The sequence below is a fragment of the Mus caroli genome, unplaced genomic scaffold (genome assembly GCF_978045245.1).
Source record: "Mus caroli unplaced genomic scaffold, Mus_caroli_1 scaffold_6, whole genome shotgun sequence".
Lineage (NCBI taxonomy): Eukaryota > Metazoa > Chordata > Mammalia > Rodentia > Muridae > Mus > Mus caroli.
Genome location: NW_028227261.1, coordinates 13,072,101 through 13,095,057, shown reverse-complemented (window position 1 = coordinate 13,095,057; position 22,957 = coordinate 13,072,101). Strand labels below are relative to the sequence as shown.

The following is a 22,957-nucleotide window of genomic DNA, read 5'->3' as shown; positions in this document are numbered from 1 at the left end:
TTTTTCTGTTATCTCAAAGTGTACTACTAAACTTTCTAAGCCTGAAACTGCAAGTAGAGTAGTTATCTTTAACATCTGATTTAGCTACTGCAGTTTCTAACTTTCTTTTCTTTTTTCAGTGTTTTGTTTTGTTTTGTTTCGTTTTGTTTTTTGAGACAGGGTTTTTCTGTAGCCCTGGCTGTCCTGGAATTCACTTTGAAGACCAGGCTGGCCTTAAACTCAGAAATCTGCCTGCCTCTGCCTCCCAAGTACTGGGATTAAAGGCATGTGCCACCACGCCAAGCTTACTTTCTTTCATTTTTAATTGTCCAGTGGGGTGTAGTGGCGTAGGCTGGAAATCTAATTCCAGCACTCAGGAGGCAGGTAGATCCAGAAGTTCAAGACAAGCCTTGTTTACAAAGTAAAATCAAAGACTGCCTACATAGTGAAGGCCTGACTCAAAACACAACCTTCTAAGTTAAACAGTCCCTGTGCTTTGTGCAATATCTGGTTGTCAGGTAGGAGTGGTAACCCTGTCACTGCAAGGCACATCTTTAACCTTCCCCTGTTACATGGATTCCTGAGATTTCACTCTGGTTATCAGGTGTAGGCCTTTAATCCCACCCAGCAATCAGAGGCAGGGGCAATCTGACATCTGTGAGTTCTGGCCAGCCTGGTCTACAAAATCTTCTTCCAGGACAGCCAGGGCTACACAAACACACACACACACACACACACACACACACACACACACACACACACACCATCTTGAAAAATAAAACAATAGAAAACCGCAAAGAAAAATCTGTTTCCATATTTAATCATAACCAAGGCAAATGAAAAGTTATCTCAGATAGTCCAAAACCAGAAATTGATAACATTAATCTGCCTAATCTTGATTTTCTTTTCATTACCCCACTCACCCACCCACCCAAAGGCAGCATGTACTGTAGTCCAATACACCTTCAAATTTGCTAGCTGGCCAAGAGTGACCTTGAATTCCTGATCAATGTCCCTACCTCCACTTTTCCTCCTCAGTTCTGATGCTGCAACCTTTTAAGAGAGTTTCAGGTATGTAGTGGTAAGCTCCAGGTATAAAACCATTTTTGTTACTTTATAACTGTAGTTTTGCTATTGTTATAAATTGTAGTATAAATAACTGATTACAGTATATCTGACATGCAATAAAATGGGAGTTGCTCTCCACAGGTTTAGGAATAGTACCCTAAATGCTGGGATTAGATGCTTACAGCTGCTGTTTCGTGCTGAGGATTGAACCCAGTGCCAGGTATGCTGGGCATACTCAATGACCAGGAAATGTATGTCATTGTCTCAGTAGCACAAAGTGTTCTAAATCTCTTTGTGCAACTGGGGGTGAACTGGACCTTCTTATTCTCTTGTCTCTACCTCACCAGTGTTAGGATTCTAGCTGTGTGCCACTACATTGTGCTCTTAGCATTATTTCCATCATATGCAATAAGGCTAATTAGCTCAATAATAGTCATATAATTCCCTTGAGAAGTTTTGAAACTTAGTTCAAGGTCAAAAAGATAAGATAATGGATTTAATCCTGGGAAAGTACGTAAAAAGTGTCAAAAGTTTTAAAATCACTTAATCAAAACAAGTAGACCCAGATCATGATGAAACAATGCTCTCTTGACTTTTTATGTTACCTATAGTTTGTAAGTTACTCCACTCTGCATTCTCCTTCTAAACTTGCTCTCTCATCATGCTCTGATGTCACAAAAACGCTCTTACTCTCAATGCCTTTTCACCAATGCTATGCCTTTACTTCTAAGATCTTTTTGAGTTCAGTTCTGTCAAAAAAGTTCTCTTATGTCCTGACTGAAAAAAATTATCCTCAGTTCTGTTCTAAAACGTTCTGTTCAGTACTGAAAAAGAAAGTATTCTCTCTAAAAATTTCTCTTCAGCTCAGTTGTGACTTTTTTCTTTCTCCTCATCACGTAGACATCTTTCAGATTACATGAGCCCATGTTAAAAAGTTTATCATAAATTTACACAAAGTCAAATCATAAATCTAGTAAGTTTACAACAGTGAATGTTTCTATGCATAATAATTAGGAGAAATTATCTGGCTAAACATCAGCTGTCATATCTTCACAGGTTTTTTTGAGAGTTACAACCCACAAATAAGTTATTAGTGAAGTTTTCTATAGATAAATCCAGTCAATATTTTACCTTAAGTTCTAGAACCAATAATAAATCATTAGTTCTCTTTTTAAGACCTCTGGTTAATGGTTTTACAACTTTTTGAATGTGCTCTGAGTAACAAAACATCTGGTTACTATCTAGAATCAATTAACTGATGACACATGGGAGATAGATTCCTCATTACTTTTTAGTTATGGAATTTCTTCACAACGATAGAAACCCCAAGACAAGTTAGTACCAGCATAGTAGGCTATTGCTGAGATAGGCCTGAGCCTGTTTGGGGTTGCATTGACTTTGGAACTTTGGGATATAAAAGTCATTGAGTGTTGATAGCTTAGTGGGGAAATTCTAAAGGATCTTAAAGAAAAGATGAGAATGTTGAAATTCTCAGTCCAGTGAAATTTTAGAGGGAAATTTAATGACTTTATCAGGGCTATTTGCTATTTTGAATTGAGATATCTCTGGTCCTGGTTACCTGAAGCTGAGGAACAACCTGTACCTAACTAGCTACCATAATCGCTAAAGTGAAACTTTGGCTTTGCTGGGATAATTGATGCTGGTCAGCTAGAGGGGAGAAACTGGTGGTGATTAAGAAGAGACCAACATCATTAGGTGAAATTTATTGGGAAGAGTGTCCTGAGAATACAGAGAACCTGTGTTAAGGTCAGGTATTGAGAGACAGAGGCATGCAGATATCTGTGACTTTCAGGCCAACCTGGTCTACAAAGTCAGTTCTGAAACAGCCAGAGATGCCCAGTGAAATGAAATCTCAAAACAAACAAATAAACAACATATTTGGACTGCAGAGATACCCATAGTTTGCTCATTCTTACTGTACTTGCACAGATCCTGAGTTGGGGTTCTAGCACCCATATAATGTAGATCATAACCATCTTTAACTCCAGTTCCAGGGAATCTGATGCCCCTTCTGGTTTCTGTGAGTACCTGCACATACTTGCACACAAACACAGCCATGTACTCATATAAGTTATTTTAATAAAGAAAATAAAGTATTGAATGAATTTTTAAAATGCAGTAAAAAACAGGGCTGTAGAAATAACACAGTACAGCCTTGCACAGGAATGAGAGTTCATGCCTTTCCCCCATATCTAACCTGGAGATGGAGGCATTAAGCATTTGGGGCATCAAATGTACTCAGAGTCACTATCTCTGAAGTGAGGGGTCAAGAGCAAGACCACTGGGCATCAGTCAGATCCTTAGCCCAGTGATAAGCATCTTTGTCATCCAAGGGGTGGTCTAAATCATAACTCTGTGCTCCTGATATCCCAGTCTCAGCTCTGTGCTCCGGCTCCTCCAACAATTTGCTATTACTCCCAGTAATAGAAGATTGATCTAGAGCTTTGTATCTGTGGAGATGACTTTCTCTGTGGTCCTTGGAGATGGATGCATAAAATTTGGGTACCCTTGAGATCTATAAAATAGTATTTACCATAAGGGTCAACCTGGAAGAGTGGGTTACAGAGTAACAGTTCTCAGGAGAGTCAGATAAAAAGTGAGTAGTGTTTTCCTCGTGGCCCTTCACATGTGTGCTGTGTGATATGGGAGGTTATACTGAGCCTGGAATAAACATACATATTCTGACCTTGTAGAAAGAGATAAATATATTTGTCATGCATCTGCCATGTTATGCTTAAAAGCAGTGTCTCTTTCCACGGTATAGACTGAATTCTCTGAAGAGTCAATTAAGATGAAGATAGCTTTATGCTTAGAGTCTATAATATATCCTGGAATTCAGAAAAATGCAGGGAACCTGTTCTAAAAAGCCTTAACACAAGTCATCATTGCATCCTCAAGTGGGCAGAGTACAGCTGCAGAATCACCTGCCTTAGCTTGGTGCTGTGGTAGAGGAATTCCTTCAGAATGAGCATATAAATGCTATTTCCTTAGAAACTGACCCTGGAGGTGGGCACAGTGTTGCATGTCTTTAACCCCAGCCCTCCAGAGGCAGAGGGAAGTGGACCCTGACAAAACCAATAAGCCCACAAATTAAATTGTACTAGAGATGAAGCCTGAGATGCATTTGCACTTCTTGGAAATAAATTTTTATTCACAAACAAAGAGACTGTCAGGCCATGTTCAGTGCCTGGATATACAACATTTACTCTCTTAAGAGGGCATAGGAGAGAGATGAATCACAAGAAAACAGAAAGTGGTTAGATTTTATTACAATTCAGATAGTGACACTTCTATATCCACTGGGGTCAGAACTCACAGCCTGAAACCTGGCTGATCAAGTTTCACTGTTAGTATGCAGAGAGCATCGGGGTAGAGCTTGCTGACCTATCATTCTGTCACTCCCACTGCTGCTGCCTGCCACCTATCTGTTCCTGAGCCAAACACGTGGTCACCTGAAACTGGACTCCAGGGATGATTTGGCTGGAATGGGCCCCTTCCCCTGCTTCATAACCCAGTGTCGGGAATAGTAAAATAGAACCTTGATCAGATGGTTGTCTTGGTTCCATCTCTCTAGAGCCACCTAGCTCCCTCTTCTCTTCCAGGTTTCCAAGATGCCTTCCAGACTAGAACTCAGACATGTGAGCCACTGGCTGGCCGCAACAAGGGGTGATGGGGACAGACAGACAGACAGACAGACAGACAGAACTAGAGAGAGGAAGAGGTGTCTGGAACCAGTCCTAAAGAATGTAGCAGACACTGTAGACTGGATGATCCTTTCTCTAACACCATTCCCTTCTGGAAAATGAAGGCCAGCTTTTCCCTTGTAGCGAACTTTCTTTATTTTGGTTTGGATGTACATACGATTAGAAGAGATTATGACCATTATCTTAGGCTCTCCTCAAGTTTACTGTGTAGCTGAAGGTGAAATTAAACTGATCTGTTTGGCATCCTCCCACTTCAGTCTTCTCAAGTTAGCACAGCTGAGAACTGACAGATCATCAGGCTCAGCTTTGAACTCCAGATGCTGCTAGCAGGATAAGGGCTCCAAGGAAGCTAGGAAAAGGGGATTAAAGTCCACACCCACAATGGTACTTCAACTTCTACAAGGTAAGTCGTTGGCCATACATACACAAACCAGCAGTCTTGAACTCAGAGATCCACTTAACTCGGCTTTGCAAGTAATGTGAGTAAGGGCATCAGGCATAACCACTTGTCTTCAGTAAATCAATTCTTGACTATGGGTCTGGTCTTAGATTCTTCCTGTGTACAGATCTGGTCCAATTTACCTACACTATTTAAATCTGAAAATGAGCAGGTTAATGGAGACACAATGATGGAGACTCAATTATTGAACCAGTGGCTGACTTTAGCTGGGAGGGTGTGGCTACAAAGGGAGGGTTCAGCTGAAAGGTATATAATGATTCATAGCAGGGAGAGGAAGTATAGATTAGGTCTCTTGGAGCCTGGAGTCACAGCTTTCCCTTGCCCGAATATGGTGATCTGTGGCCATTGTACAGATCAGGTAAGTACCTCAGCTCCATCAGGATACCTCATCTCATGTAACCTAGTCTAGCCTTGTTCTCACTTGAAATTTCCTTTGTATACCATATTACTTGCTGTTTTATTTTTTATTTATTTATTTTTTTGAGATCAGTTATTTCTAGGCAAGATTGCTTGGCCTCAATCCTAGATATTCTGACTTTTTGGCTAATATCCATTTTTGGTTAGTCTATACTATGCATGTCATTTTGAGAGTAAGTTACCTAACTCAGGATGATATTTCCTAGTTCCACCATTTGCCTGCAAAATTCATGGTGTCCTGTTTTTTAACAGTGCAATAGTATTTCATTGTGTAAATGAATCACATTTTCTGTATCCATTCTTTGGTTGAGGGCTATCTGGGTTGTTTCCAGCTTAGAGTTATTACAAATTAGGCAGTTTTGAACATAGTAGAGCATGCGTCCTTGTAGTATGGTGGGATGTCTTTTGAGTATATGCCCCAGAGTGGTATAGCTAGCTTGTCAGGTAGAGATGTTTCAAATTTTCTGAGGAACCACCAGATTGATTACCTGAGTGGCTGCACCAGTTTGCAATCCTTTCTCCACACCCTCACCAGCATGTGCAGTCACCAGAGTTTTTGATCATAGCCATTCTGATTGTTGTAAGGTGGGATCTCAAGGTCATTTTGAATTGCATTTAACTGATGACCAAGGACTTTGGATATTTCTTTAAGTGATTTTTGACCATTCAAGATTTTACTATGGTTGAATTAGGAGAAGGATTGAAGAAGCTGAAGGGGAGAATGACCCCATATGAACACCACTAGCCTCACATTTCTTTGACAACTGGGAGCTCCCAGAGACTGAGCTACCCAACCAGGTAGCATATATAGGCTTGTCCGAAGCCCAGGCACATGTATAGCAGAGGATTGCCTGGTCCAGCTTCTGTGGGAGAAGGTGAGACTAATCCTAGAGAGACTTGAAGCTCTACGGGAATGGGACTACCCTCTTGGAGACAAGGAAGATGAGGAATTTGATATGGAACTGTGGGAGGGGGCAATAATTTGAATATAATTAAAAAGAAAAGATTGACAGGCCTTAAACTTACAGAGATTCTTCTACCTAGACCACCTGAGGGCTGCTGCTGAATCAGAATATCAAAGTGTGTTCTCAATTACTTCCAATTATTAATTGGGTCATTGTCATTTCTGTGGGATATTTTGTTTTATATAGATTTTTTTTGTCTTTTGAACAGTCTCACTAAGAATGTCAGGGTGATCTTGAAATCAAAGCACTTTTGCCTTAATGTCAGATATGAGTTACACAAATCTCTTCACTACTGATCTTTATGTCACTTTAAGCCTGGCATTCTTTGGTGTGCTTTTAATCTCAGTAACAGGAATGGAGAGGGAGGCTGTGAGTGTCAAAACAGCTAGGTATTATATTAGTCTCTAAAACCAAAACAAGGGGTTTGAGAGAGAGTTCAGTGGTTAAGAACATTAAGTATTCGTCCACATGTACTGGTTCAATTCCCATTAACTACATGGTGGCTCCCAACTATCTGTAACAGGATCAAATGCCCTCTTTGTAGCTGTCTGAAGACAGGAAGAGTATATTCCTATTCATTAAAGAAATAAAGCAATACATAATTTTAAAAAAAAGGCAAACCAAGCAAATGGTATTTGCTTCTCACTGATACATAGCCTCTAATTTTATGGAACTCAGGGTGTTCTCATACTTGCAAGAAAAAACCTGCATATATATATATATATATGTATACATATATATGTACATATAAACATATATACATGTTTATGCATACACATATATACAAATATGTTTGGGTATATATTGTATATGTATATGTACATGTATATACATATATGTGTGTGTTGTATATACATATATGTGTGTGTATGTGTATTTATTGGATATTATATCCCAATCATAGCCTTTGTCACTCCTATCCTCTCATACCCTCACTTTACTGCAACAGGAAGGCAGAAAGTAAATGGTATCTATGTTTGATACCAGCCAAATTTATAAAGCAAGTTTCAAAACAGCCATGGATAAGAACAAGTCTGAAAGAAGGAAAACAAAACAAAACAAAACAAACAAACAAACAAACAAAAAAAACCAAGGTATTTCCATGTGCTGATTGATACATGGTTTATTCTTTTCAAGGAAGCCAGGATGTCTTCAAATTTTCAGAAACAATCCTGCCTATTTTTATTTAGTGATCTAATGAAAAATCTGAATATCACCTGAAATTAAAATTTCAACTCCTTTTTCTTACATTTTTGGTCTTTAATTAGTTTTTGCAGGTCTCAGAAAAGCTGTTATGGTGCTGTAGAAGGTACAAATTATGGCATTGATGTTGTGAACCTCCTACCTTCAGCATGTGGATTTTAAACTCTACTTCATCGTTTATTCTTCCTGGATTCTTTCTAAAGAGTTACATACTGTGCCAATGACTACTGAAGGTTTAATTATATTAGTGTAGTATTTCCTACTTTCTTTAGCTCTGTAGCTTGCAGTACTCAAGCTTGGAGCCTCCCCAACACTTTCCCCAAAAGGCCATCATGAGTAATAATCAAAGATTAATGTCAATAATTAGTGATAGGAATTTCAAAGACATGTTCTATGCAGTGTAGCTGAATAGAGATTGTGGAAGTTTGGAAACTGTTTTCCTTTGCTTTCTTTGACGACTTAGAAATGTAAGCATACTCTATTTTTCATCAAACAACTGCCTGAGCCTTCAGAGTTCCTGGTGATCCCTTCCCAGTGGGATGTATTCATCCAAACTGTGGCTAAACTTGGATGTGGCCTTTGGGAACTAGGATACATGGGAGAATTTTCATATCACCAGAGAGAATTGTGGCTTTAAAACCAGCAAAGGGCAGACCAAGCAGTTCTGGTTTAGATATATTATGGTGGCATCTGCTGAGTAGTGGTGGAACACACATATAATCTTAGCAATTTGGAGGCCCAGGCAGGCAAGTCTCACTGAGGTCTAGGCCAGTGTGGTCTATAAAGCAAATTGCAAGACTGCTTAGAATACAGGTAGTTCTATAAAGACCCTGTCTCTAAAAACAAAGAAAATCGAGGGTGATCAAATTGGTAAACTAAGTTCTCTATCCTCATCAGTGGTGATCTAGCCCTCACACTTCCCTGTGTGGGCAGAAGGGCTCCCTAAATTTCGTGTCATTAATGGTGTATTTTTTACCTGCTTCCCTAGGATGACTCTTTAGAAGAAGTCACAGAGGAATGCTATTCCCCACCCAACCTCCAGATCCTGGCAATTCAGAGTCTACTGAGGGATGAGGCCTTGGCCATTTCTGCTCTCACGGACCTGCCCCAGAGTCTGTTCCCAGTAATTTTTAAGGAGGCCTTCACTGATGGACATATAGGGATTTTGAAGGCCATGATACCTGTGTGGCCCTTCCCATACCTTTCTTTAGGAAAGCAGATAAATAATTGCAACCTGGAGACTTTGAAGGCTATGCTTGAGGGACTAGATATACTGCTTGCACAAAAGGTTCAAACCAGGTAGGCAAAAGCAACTAGGATTGGAGGAAGGTTCTCCGAGTGCTGAGAAGAAGCAAAAAGTGACAGAGAATATTTAGCCAACTATGGATCAGAAACTTCTGATCTTCAATTTTCTCTTCGCACCACATTCAAGATTGTTCTTCACTGGGTATAGAAGCTTATAGGGGTGTAGGGGTTTAAGCTCAGTCTCAGCTCTCTGGGCAAATACTGGCTAATGCAGAAGACAGAAGAAGAGTAGACATAGCCAGTGAGAAATGGCTCTTTCCTACATCCCTCAAAGGTACAAGAGCTTGTGATTAAGGAGCCTGGAATCAAGGGAAGGAAGACAGGTCTAAAGATGCCCCTCTTGCAAAGAATGATATGCATTTACTGAGCATGTGACACTTGTGGTTTAATTCTAGGCAAAGGAAAAGGCAAAGTTTTGGATGAAAGAGCTGATGTATGAGATGTGAAGAGAATCACAGTGTAAGATATGTCTTCTTTTATTTTCTGATAATTATACTCTTTCCTCTCACAGGAGGAGCAAACTCAGAGTAATTAATTGGAGAGAACATGACTTGAAGTTATGGGCTGGATCCCATGAAGGTGAAGGCTTAACAGAGTTCATGACAGAGAAGCAGCCAATTGAGAACAATCCTGTGTGTGAGGTGAAGAAAGAATTGAAGGTGACGACTGAAATCCTTCGCATGAAGGGCAGACTTGATGAATCTACCACATACTTGTTGCAGTGGGCCCAGCAGAGAAAAGATTCTATTCATCTATTCTGTAGAAAGCTAGTAATTGAAGGCTTAACCAAAGTCTCAGTGATAGAAATATTCAAAACTGTACATGCAGACTGTATACAGGAGCTTATCCTAAGATGTATCTGCATAGAAGAGTTGGCTTTTCTTAATCCCTACCTGAAACTGATGAAAAGTCTTTTCACACTCACACTAGATCACATCATAGGTACCTTCAGTTTGGGTGATTCTGAAAAGCTTGATGAGGAGATAATATTCAGCTTGATTTCTCACCTTCCCACACTCCACTGTCTCCAGAAACTCTATGTAAATGATGTACCTTTTATAAAAGGCAACCTGAAAGAATACCTCAGGTAAGGAAGGACTGAGAGGGTCCAGTAAGACCAGAGAAAACACATCACATTTCTTTTGCTTTTTTCTTCTTTTGTTTTATTAAGTTAGGGAGTCCTTGATAATCTGGCCACAATAAACCTAGCACTGTTAGAAACGTAACATATCTGAGCAAATGAGCTGTGTGCTAAGATATGTATGATGAGGCATAAGCATGCCTCTTATTGCTCATGTGTGAAAGGTTTTGAGTTCAGAATCAGGTTGAGCAGATGATCTATATGCAACACTGGGTTTCAAGATTAAGACAGGATCATGGCCTTTGGAGGAATAAAACATCTGAGAACTCTTAACAACAGCCCTAGTAGTTGTTAAATTTTGTTTGAGGTAGGTAGTTCTTCCTACATGCACCATGTTGGCCTGATATATCCATTGCTGTGTTTTCCAGCCATGCCCTGAATCATGCCTATAGTGATAACTAGACCTCAGACTAGAATACTGTGAGTTGTGAGAACAGATAACACAAGGCCGTATCCTAGAATTGACCTCAAAGTGTAGCCAGAATGAGTTTGGGAGAAGTGCCATTGGCTTAGCTGTCAATTATATCAACCCTTTTCAACAACATTTGTCAAAAAGAAATCATTTCTTCTCTCCCCAGATGCCTGAAAAAGCCCTTGGAGACACTTTGCATCAGTAACTGTGACCTCTCACAGTCAGACTTGGATTACCTGCCCTATTGCCTGAATATTTGTGAACTCAAACATCTGCATCTTAGTGATATATATTTATGTGATTTACTCCTTGAGCCTCTTGGGTTTCTCCTTGACAGAGTTGGAGATACCCTGAAAATCCTGGAATTGGAGTCATGTTTTATAGTGGACTTTCAGTTCAGTGCCTTGCTTCCTGCCCTAAGCCAATGTTCTCACCTCAGAGAGGTCAGTTTCTATGATAATAATGTCTCTCTGCCTTTCTTGAAACAACTTCTACACCACACAGCCCTGCTGAGTCAGCTGATATATGAGTTTTATCCTGCCCCTCTGGAGTGCTATGATGACAGTGGTGTAATACTAACACACAGATTAGAAAGGTTTTGTCCTGAGCTCCTGGATATACTCAGAGCCAAAAGACAGCTCCACGGTGTCGCCTTTCAAACAGCCAAATGCTCTAAATGTGGTGGGTGCTACATTTATGATCAGGAGACCCAATGTTGCCGTTTTGTGGAAATACTATAAGCTTGATTGTGAAACCGAGAAATGGAAACTTAGTATTGGGGACTGATGAAATCCTAAGTGAATGTCCACTGCTAAATGGAGCATGAAAATGTCAATCACCTAAAAGTCTGAGATACACAGGAATGTCAATACCTTCCTCTGAGCTGGTGAATAGATGTTGCATCTGCAGAAATTATCAAGAACTTGTAGTTTGAGTGTGTTACAATAGAGGCACCATTTTATGAGACTGGCCCAATCTGTTTACTGCCTACAATAAATGTGTTGACTTTCTGGGTTGCATGTATGTCCCTATCAGACCACAGAGCCTAATCTTTCCCAACATTTCTGTACATGTGTCTGGTTTCTTCATCACCATAATTAGGTCAATGTTATATTTATGCATTTCATTTCATCCCAGGAACAGGTCTCATTAATGGGACACAAAGATCATGGCTTCCCATACAGCTCAATGTTTGCGAAAGAAATTCATGCTTAGTACATTTAGATTACAGCAATTGAATTAGATATGGAGAAATATGGGATGAGGGGATAGGTTTCATCTACAGGCAAGAAAATGAGACCACCCTTCAAGACTAGTCTGCACAGGTGAGAGTGTGGGCTACAGAAGCTAAAAGCTTCTGAGACAGGCAGAAGCCACACAGCTTCTGAGGCAGACCCTGTTTCGGCTCCAGACATCTGGGCACCTTCCCTGCCAGAGGAGAGGTGTCCGCCCCACCTGAGAGGGCTTTTCCAGAGCACCCGGGAGAGCCATCTTGGTTCCCATATCCCTCCAAGACTAGTCTGTGCAGGTGAGAGTGTGAGCTACAGAAGCTAACAGCTTCTGGAACAGGCGGAAGCCACACAGCTTCTGAGGAAGACCCTGTTTCGGGCTCCAGACATCTGGGCACATTCCCAGCCAGAGGAGAGGTGTTCGCCCCACCCGGGGGGAGAGGGACTTTGCCAGAGCACTTGGGGGAGCCAACTTGGTTCCTAGATCCCTATGAGACTAGTCTGTGCATGTGAGAGTGTGGACTACAGAAGCTAACAGCTTCTGGGAAAGCCCTAAGCTACACAGATTCTGGGACAGGCCCACTTTCAGACCTTTATCTTCTGCCAGGAGGCAGGTCCGAAAGCCAGATATCTGTCCACCTTCCCTGCAAGAGAAGAGCTTGCCTGCAGAGAGTGCTCTGACCACTGAAACTCAGGAGAGATCTAATCTCTCAGGTCTGCTGATAGAGGCTAACATAATCATGAGAGAATAAGCTCTAACCAGAGACACCTAAACCAACTAACTCCAGAGATTACCAGATGGCAAAAAGCAAACTGCTAACAGAAACCAAGACCACTCTCCATCATCAGAACCCAGTACTACCACCTCAGCTGGTCCTAGGCACCCCAACACACCCGAAAAGTTTGACCCAGATTTAAAAGTGTATATCATGATGATGGTAGAGGACATTAAGAAGGACTTTAATAACTCATTAAAGAAATGCAGAACACTGCTAAAGAGTTACAAGTACTTAAAAAACAGGAAAACACAACCAAACAGGTAGAAGTCCTTAAAGAAAAACAGGAAAACCCATCCAAAGAGGTGATGGAAATGAACAAAATCATACTAGACCTAAAAATGGAAGTAGCCACAATAAAAAAAAACCCAAAGTGAGGCAACACTAGGAAAGAAATAAGGAAACATAGATGCGAGCATCAGCTACAGAATACAAGGGATGGAAGAGAGAATCTCAGGTGCAGAAGATTCCATAGAGAATATAGGCACAACAATCAAAGAAAATGCAAAATGCAAAAATATCCTAAGTCAAAACATCCAGGAAATCCAGGACACAATGAGAACACCAAACCTACAGTTAATAGGAGTAGATGAGAACAAAGATTTTTAAATTAAAGGGCCAGTAAATATCTTCAACAAAATTATAGAAGAAAACTTCCCAAATCTGAAAAAAAGAGATGCCCATGAACATAGAAGAAGCCTACAGAACTCCAAATAGACTGAACCAGAAAAGAAAATCCTCCCAACACATAATAATCAGAAGGACAAATGAACTAAATAAAGACAGAATATTAAGAGCACTAAGGGAAAAAAAGGTCAAGAAACGTATAAAGGCACGGCTATTAGAATTACTCCAGGCTTCTCACCAGAGACAATGAAATCCAGAAGATCCTGGAAACATGTTCTACGGACATTAAGAGAACACAAATGTCAGCCCAAGCTACTATACCCAGCAAAACTCTCAATTACCATAGATGGAGAAACCAAAGTATTCCATGATAAAACCAAATTCACACAATATCTTTCAATGAATCCAGCCCTTCAAAGGATAATAACAGAAAAAACAAAACAAAACAAACAAACGAAAAAAAAAAAAAACCAATACAGGGATGGAAACCACTCCCTAGAAAAAGCAAGAAAGCAATACATCAACAAACGTAAAAGAAGACAGCCACAAGAACAGAATGCCAACTCTAACAACAAAAATAATAGAAAGCAACAATTACTTTCCCTTAATATCTCTTAATATCAATGGACTCAATTCCCCAATAAAAAGACATAGAGTAACAGACTGGCTTTGCAAACAAGACCCTGTGTTCTCTTAATGTCCGTAGAAACATTTTGCTGCTTACAGGAAACCCATCTCAGGGAAAAAGACAGACACTGCCTCAGAATGAAAGGCTGGAAAACAATTTTGCAAGCAAATGGTCTGAAAAAACAAGCTGGAGTAGCCATTCTAATATCGAATAAAATCGACTTCCAACCCAAAGTTATCAAAAAAGACAAGGAGGGACACTTCATACTCATGAAAAGTAAAATCTTCCAAGAGGAACTCTCAATTCTGAATATCTATGCTCTAAATACAAGGGCAGCCACATTCATTAAAGAAACTTTAGTAAATCTCAAAGCACACATTGCACCTCACACAATAATAGTGGGAGACTTCAACACACCACTTTCATCAATGGACAAATCTTGGAAACAAAAACCAAACAGGGATACAGTGAAACTAACAGAAGTTATGAAACACATGGATTTAACAGATATCTACAGAACATTTTATCCTAAAACAAAAGGATATACCTTCTTCTCAGCACCTCACGGGACCTTCTCCAAAATTGAACATGTAATTGGTCACAAAACAGTCTTCAACAGATACAAAAATATTGAAATTGTCCCATGCATCCTATCAGATCACCAAGGACTAAGGCTGATCTTCAATAACAACATAAATAATAGAAAGCCAACATTCACGTAGAAACTGAACAGCACTTTTCTCAATGATACCTTGGTCAAGGAAGGAATAAGGAAAGAAATTAAGGACTTTTTAGAGATTAATGAAACTGAAGCCTCAACATACCCAAATTTATGGGACACAATGAGAGCATTTCTAAGAGGAAAACACATGCCTCCAAAAAGAAACTAGAGAGAGCACACAGTAGCTGCTTGACAAGACACTTAAAAGCTCTAGAACAAAAGGAAGCAAATTCACCCAAGAGGAGTAGACAGCAAGAAATAATCAAACTCAGGGGTGAAATCAACCAAGTGGAAACAAGAAGAAGTATTCAAAGAATCAATCAAACCAGGAGCTGGTTCTTTGAGAAAATCAACAAGATAGATTAAACCTGTAGCCATACTCACTAGAGGGCATAAGGACAGCATCCTAATTAACAAAAGCAGAAATGAAAAGGGAGACACAACAACAGATCCAAAATCCAAAACACCATCAGATCCTCTACAAAAGGCTATACTCAACAAAACTGGAAAACCTGGATGAAATGATCAAATTCCTAGACAGATACCAGGTTTCAAAGTTAAATCAGGATCAGGTTAATGATCTAAAAATTCCTATATCCCTTAAAGAAATAGAAGCAGTCATTAATAGTCTCCCAACAACAACAACAACAAAAAAGTCCAGGACCAGATGGGTTTAGTGCAGAGTTCTATCAGACCTCAAACAATATCTAATTCCAGTTCTTCAAAAACTATTCCAGAAAATAAAAGCAGAAGGTACTCTACCCAATTCATTTTATGAAGCCATAATTACTCTGATACCTGAACGACAGAAAGACCCAACAAAATAGAGAGCTTCAGGCCAATTTCCCTTATGAATATCGATGCAAAAATACTCAATAAAATTACTGCTAACTGAATCCAAGAACACATTAAAGCAATCATCAATCCTGACCAAGTAGGTTTCATTCCAGGGATGCAGGGATGGTTTAATATACAGAAGTCCATCAATGAATCCACTATATAAACAAACTTAAAGACAAAATCCACATGATCATCTCGTTAGATGCTGAGAAAGCATTTGACAAAATCCAACACCCATTCATGATAAAAGTCTTGGAAAGATCAGGAATTCAAGGTCCATACCTAAACATGATAAAAGCAATATAAAGCAAACCAGTAGCGAACATCAAAGTAAATGGTGAGAAGCTGGAAGCAATCCCATTAAAATCAGGGACTAGACAAGGTTGCCCACTTTCTCCATACCTATTCAACATAGTACTTGAAGTCCTAGCCAGAGCAATTTGACAATAAAAGGAGATCAAGGGGATACAAATTGGAAAGGAAGAAGTCAAAATATTACTATTTGCAGATGATATAATAGTATATATAAGTGACCCTAAAAATTACACCAGAGAACTCCTAAACCTGATAAACAACTTTAATGAATTTGCTGGATATAAAATTAAATCAAACAAGTCAATGGCCTTTCTCTACACAAACGATAAACAGGTTGAGAAAGAAATTAGGGAAACAACTTTCTTCTCAATAATCACAAATAATATAAAATACTTGGTTTGACACTAACTAAGGAAGTGAAAGATCTTTATGATAAGAACTTCAAGTCTCTGAAGAACGAAATTAAAGAATATCTCAGAAGGTAGAATTATCTCTTGTGCTCATGTATTGGCAGGATCGATATAATAAAAATGGCTATCTTGCCAAAAGCTATCTACAGATTCAATGCAATCCCCATCAAAATTCCAACTCAATTATTCAATGAATTAGAAAGAGCAATCTTTAAATTCATCTGGAATAACAAAAAAACCTAGGACAGCAAAAACTGTTTTACAGGATAAAGGAACCTCTGGGTGAATCACCATGTCTGACCTAAAGCTGTACTATAGAGTAATTCTGATAAAAACTGCATGGTACTGGTATAGCAACAGACAAATAGATCAATGGAATAGAATTGATGACCCAGAAATGAACCCACACACCTATGGTCACTTGATCTTTGACAAGGGAGCTAAAACCATCCAGTGGAAAAAAGACATTTTCAACAAATGGTGCTGGCACAACTGGTGGTTATCATGTAGAAGAATGTGAATTAATCCATTACTATCTTCTTGTACTAAGGTCAAACCTAAGTGGATCAAGGAACTCCACATAAAAACAGAGACACTAAAACTTATAGAGGACAAAGTGGGGAAAAGCCTTGAAGATATGGGCACAAGGGAAAATTTCCTGAATAGAACAGCAATGGCTTGTGCTGTAAGATCGAGAATCGACAAATGGGACCACATAAAATTGCAAAGCTTCTGTAAGGCAAAAGACACCATCAATAAGACAAAAAGGCCACAAACAAATTGGGAAAGGATCTTGACCTATCCTAAATCAGATAGGGGACTAATATCCAATATATATAAAGAACACAAGAAGGTGGACTCCAGAAAATCAAATAACCCCATTAATAAATGGGGCTCAGAGCTAAACAAAGAATTCTCACCTGAGGAAAACCGAATGGCTGAGAAGCACCTGAAAAAATGTTCAGCATCCTTAATCATCAGGGAAATGCAAATCAAAACAATTCTGAGATTCCACCTCACACCAGTCAGAATGGCTAAGATCAAAATTTCAGGTGACAGAAGATGCTGGAGAGGATGTGGGGAAAGGGGAGCACTACTCCATTGTTGGTAGGATTGCAAGCTTGTACAACCACTCTAGAAATCATTCTGGTGGTTCCTCAGAAAATTGGACATAGTACTACAGGAGGATCTTGCAATAACTCTCCTGGGCACATATCCAGAAGATATTCCAACTGGTAAAAAGGACACATGCTCCACTATGTTCATAGCAGCCCTATTTATAATAGCCAGAAGCTGGAAAGAACCCAGATGTCCCTCAACAGAGGAATGGATACAGAAATTATGGTACATTTACACAATGGAGTACTACTCAGCTATTAAAAAGAATGAATTTATGAAATTCCTAGCCAAATGGATGGACCTGGAGGGCATCATCTTGAGTGAGGTAACACAATCACAAAGGAACTCACACAATATGTATTCACTGATAAGTGGATATTAGCCCAAAACTTAGGATACCCAAGATATAAGATACAATTTGCTAAACGCATGAAACTTAAGAAGAATGAAGACCAAAGTGTGGACACTGTGCCCCTTCTTAGAATTGGGAACAAATCACCCATGGAAGGAGTTACAGATAAAAAATTTGGAGCTGAGACGAAAGGATGGGACATCTAGATACTGCCATACCCGGGGATACATCCCATAATCAGCCTCCAAAACCTGACACCATTGCATACACTAGAAAGATTTTGCTGAAAGGACCCTGATATAGCTGTCTGTTGTGAGACTATGCCGGGGCCTAACAAACAATGAAGTGGATGCTCACAGTCATCTGTTGCATGGATCACAGGGCCCCCCCCCAATGGAGGAGCTAGAGAAAGTACCCAAGGAGCTCTAGGGGTCTGTAACCCTATAGGTAGAACAACAATATGAACTAACCAGTATCCTCTGGAGCTCATGTCTCTTGCTGGATATGTATCAGAAGATGGCCTAGTTGGCCATCATTGGAAAGAGAGGCCCATTGGTCTTGCAAACTATTTATGCCTCAGTACAGGGGAATGCCAGGGCCAAGAATTGGGGGTGGGAGGGTAGGGGAGTGGGTGGGGTATGGGGGACTTTTGCCACAGCATTGGAAAGGTAAATGAAGAAAATACCTAATTAAAAAAAAATAAACAAAATGAAACCAAGTGAATACCAAGGCAGGCACACTTTAGGAACTATATCTCTGTATTTAACCTTTGCTGGAAGACAATAATTGCAACATTTTAATACTCAGAGACCTGATATCAAAATGAGAAATACATTATGTGACCTTAATGTACTTAATTCTTTATAGTTCCAGAACAGTTTATATGTTTGTTAAGAAGAACCTCACTTTGTAGGCAGAGAAATAGTCCTAATAATATCATCTAGTTCCCTCTGACAGTTCCTCACATGGGGCTTCCAACGTTCATGTGTAGTGCAGCTTCTTTGAGGTATTAAGGTAACTCACAGCAGGTTGCAGAGAGGTGGATGTTCTCGATGGAAATTATCACAGTCTACTACTCACTTCAGTTCTTTTCTGGGTTGACAGGCATATTTAAACATATCCAATGCTGAAGAAAGTGACCCTTGAGCTTATAATTTTTTTTGAAAAACTCTTCCTACTCTGCTACATATTTAGAACCATTGCCTAGTAGTATTAATGGATGCAAGCCATCCTCCTGTCTCAAACTTTTCAGTCACTAACATAGCAGATGACAGACAGAGCTCCCAGCTTAGGTATTCTATATTTCAGAACAGATTTCACTGTTGTAACAAGATGTTTCTACAAGGTTCTGTGAAGATGTTTTCCAGGAGGCTTGGTGTGGATGTCCCTACTATCAAAGATAAAGTAACACCAACTTGCCTTACACTCAGAATTAGGTGGGACACAGGCAAATAGAACTCAGCCTGGTGGGTTAGATCTAAACTGTCTTCCTAGTAGGAAGGCTGAGGTAGGAGGATTCCTGAGAGTTGAAATCAATCTAAGCCTTAAAAATGGACTTTGTCTCAAAGATACATCTAAGACTAAGAAATAAAGTACCAACTAAGTAAGTAAAATAAACCAGTGTTGTGCGGGGATTTAATAATTGGGCTCTGGAAGTTCAAGCAATTCTTAGGTACTTGGTATTTCATAGAGGGAATATCATCCCTTTAGACAGTAAATGAAATATATGTATTATTTGGTAGGACTCAGGTATCCAATAAACTGGCAGTTTTAACTTTGTAGGTAGATCTGGAAGGGAGACTTATGAGGGACAGGTGTCTCACTGCTTCAGAATCAGAGAAGTCTCTGAGAGGAGAGAATATGAGACTCACTGCCTGGTCCTGGGTTTAGTTTCTTCCAATCAGCCCTCACTGCCTGTAGATCACCTTCCTCCACTGGGGTGCTCCATCAGATCTTGAATCATTAGAAAGGAGATGGGACAGAAGAGCATAAGTTCAGTCTTTTAAGAAGAACTGGATGGAGCTAGGGCGCAGAATTGGCTGACACACACCAGCTACCCAGGACACCCCCCACAGGATCTTAAGACTTATGGTGAGTGGAACACAGCCTCTGCTCAAATCCAATCGCATGGGACCTGAGACTGCATTAGTTAGGGAAACAGAAAACTGGCCTGAGTAGGGGCACAAGCCCCTTCTGGTCCGACCAGCACCAGGGTAGCTAGGGCACAGAGTCGGCTGACAACTGCCAGCTAACCAGGACAACCTCCATGGGATCTTAAGACTTCTGGTGAGTGGAACACAGCACATGCACCAATCCAATTGTGCGGGACCTGAGACAGCATTAGTTAGAGAAGCAGAAAACCAGACTGAGTAGAGGCACAAGCCCCTTCCTGTCCAACCAGCACTGGCGTAGCTAGGCGCAGAGTCATCTGACACCCGCCACGGGATCTTAAAACTTCTGATGAGTGGAACACAGTGTCTGCTCCAATCTCTAAACAGAGACAACTATAACAACTAACTCCAGAGATTACCAGATGGCGAAAGGTAAATGTAATAATCTTACTAACAGAAACCAAGACCACTCACCAAGATCAGACCCCAGCACTCCGATTTCGCCCATTCCAGGGCACCCCAACACACCGGAAAAGCTAGACCCAGATGTAAAAGCATATCTCATGATGATGGTAGAGGACATCAAGAAGGACTTTAATAAGATACTTAAAGTAATACAGGAGAACACTGCTAAACAGGTAGAAGACATTAAATAGGAAGCACAAAAATCCCTTAAAGAATTGCAGGAAAACGAGACCAAACAGGTGATGGAATTGAATAAAACCATCCAAGACCTAAAAAGGGAAGTAGACACAATAAAGAAAACCCAAATTGAGGCAATGCTGGAGATAGAAACCCTAGGAAAGAAATCTGGAACCATAGATGTGAGCATCAGCAACAGAATACAAGAGATGGAAGAGAGAATCTCAGGTGCAGAAAACTCCATAGAGAACATCGGCAAAACAATCAAAGAAAATACAAAATCCAAAAAGATCCTAACTCAAAAAATCCACGAAATCCAGGACACAATGAGAAGACCAAACCTAGGGATAATAGGAGTAGATGAGAATGAAGATTTCCAACTCAAAGGACCGGCAAATATCTTCAACAAAATTATAGAAGAAAACTTCCCAAACCTAAAGAAACAGATGCCCATGAACATACAAGAAGCCTACAGAACGCCAAATAGACTGGACCAGAAAAGAAATACCTTCCGACACATCATAATCAGAACAACAAATGCACTAAATAAAGATAGAATACAAAAAGCAGTAAGGGAAAAAGGTCAAGTAACATATAAAGGCAAGCCTATCAGAATTACACCAGATTTTTCACCAGAGACTATGAAAGACAGAAGGGCCTGGACAGATGTTATACAGAAACTAAGAGAACACAAATTCCAGCCCAGGCTACTATACCCAGCCAAACTCTCAATTACCATAGGTGGAGAAAACAAAGTATTCCATGACAAAAACAAATCCACACATTATCTTTCCACAAATCCAGCCCTTCAAAGGATAATAACAGAAAAAAAACCAATAAAGGACAGAAATCACGTCCTAGAAAAAAATAAATGTTACCAAAGGCCTGCATTTGTTCGCTCATACACACACTTTCTCACTAACCTTTTCAGCCTGGCAGGCATATCCTTATCTCCCTGTGGAACGCAAGTAAGATGAAACTTGATGTTCCTTGTTTTGGGTCCTCTGGAGCTGAGCTTCACAGTGCAGGCTTTGTTGTCTAAGCAGTGCATGTCTGTGTCTGTGTAGGGTCCACATAGGTTTGGTTCTTGACTGGAAGTTTCTCCTGGGCCCTCGGGAGGTGAGCAATTTTGCTGTGCTTGACCAGAGTTTATAATTTAAATTCAGTCAATTACAACTAAGGAGTTCCACATATTGTTTCATGCACTTCTTTTAACACTTGCATGCACACACCCATTCTCTATGGCCTGGTTTCATAGTTCTGCAGGGCTTCAGGAGTGTCCAATTGCATTGCACACTGTTGACTAGGGCGTTGGCTTGAAGTTTTCTTTATCACTCACACCCATTAATTCTACCACCTGGTATCTGCAACCAGGTGAAGCAAAGCTGCGGCAGACCTCGAGCTGGCAATTTCCACAACTTCTGGAAAAATGCCCTATGAGGCTAAGTACTCTTTACACCTTTGTTAGAAAGGGTCACATCTTGAAAGAAGATTTGTACTCAGCTCTTGGGCTGGCCCCATCTGAAACACTCTGTAGCTCCTAAGCAATCTAAGACAGCATCTCTTTGTCTGCCTGCAGGGACAAAATTGAGAGGTTAAAGCTGTTGTTTGGTGGCAGAAAAACATAGACAACAGTTTTGCTCATGCCCCATTTGTTTGCGTTGTGCACACTTCCTGTTTGAATAAATGTAGTTAGCATCCCAGCAACTTTTTATGTGTCCAAGACATAAGCCCCCCTCTACAAACAATGCACCTGCAGCCTCAGAATGTCCATGAAGCCAAGCTTATACTTCCATATCTCAGAAAGAGTTTACATCTCTCTGTTCCCAGTAATTATTAATTATAGGCAATTTCTCTTCAATTGTCTGAGTAGGCATGAATCACTTTAGGGCCAATTCAGTCTGTCTCCCATCACTATTGTCTCGCCAGCAAGAACACAAGCTTGAGAAACCGGATCCTTCTGCAGCAACTTTTTTACATGAGTTTCAACATGAAGAGGAAGCCCTCAAGCACCAAAAAGGCGCTGCTTATATACACCTTAGTATGGCATGCCCACACCTGATTGGCTGCTCTCTCAGGGCCTCATCACCACGCCCCGGGATAGGCAGTGACTTGGCACGAAAACACTCTCGCACATGCGCACATTGCTTGTTTACCAATTAAGCCAGGCAGGCACAGTGGAAACCACTTCCCACAAGTCTGAACGGGCATGGGTACTTGAAGTCAAATTATTTTCATTATTTTGGAAATCTATGTGAGCCCATAGGTTCATTTCATTCAATAAAAGTTCACAAACCTGGACATATCTGGCCCAGGCCTGTACTATCTATAAACCTTGCATAGCCACTCAGCTTTCATTCCTGAATCATCCAGGACAGTCTTCCTCCCTGTTAAGGGACCTATCCAGAACACCCATGATTTCTCTGTCTTGGGCCATTCACAGTGCTTCAGGAATAGCATCCTGGCTCAAATATTTGCTTTTAAGAAAAGGAGCCAGGCATGGTGGTGAACA

The 22,957-nt window shown here is 40.3% G+C and overlaps 1 protein-coding gene across 2 annotated transcripts; it reads left to right on the top strand.

Moving 5' to 3' along the window:
- The first annotated feature begins 5,485 nt into the window (after positions 1-5,485).
- On the top strand, positions 5,486-11,415 carry LOC110288382 (oogenesin-1-like). 2 transcript variants are annotated; one of them, XM_021154741.2, is made up of 4 exons: positions 5,486-5,590; positions 8,806-9,116; positions 9,634-10,209; positions 10,842-11,415. In XM_021154741.2, the coding sequence occupies exons 1-4, from the start codon at positions 5,486-5,488 to the stop codon at positions 11,413-11,415; spliced, it is 1,566 nt and encodes a 521-aa protein (XP_021010400.2). The 2 variants fall into 2 exon arrangements, with proteins under 2 accessions (XP_021010400.2, XP_021010401.2); XM_021154742.2 differs by having other exon boundaries at positions 5,561-5,590; positions 9,634-9,781; positions 10,842-10,880.
- Positions 11,416-22,957: the final 11,542 nt, after the last annotated feature.

What these genes read in the sequence shown, in the direction of transcription:
- LOC110288382 (XM_021154741.2), top strand. Translation starts at nt 5,486, where the DNA reads ATGATTCATAGCAGGGAGAGGAAGTATAGATTAGGTCTCTTGGAGCCT. An exon ending in GTGGCCATTGTACAGATCAG is followed by an intron (nt 5,591 to 8,805) that starts GTAAGTACCTCA and finishes CTGCTTCCCTAG; the next exon opens with GATGACTCTTTAGAAGAAGT. An exon ending in GCACAAAAGGTTCAAACCAG is followed by an intron (nt 9,117 to 9,633) that starts GTAGGCAAAAGC and finishes TTCCTCTCACAG; the next exon opens with GAGGAGCAAACTCAGAGTAA.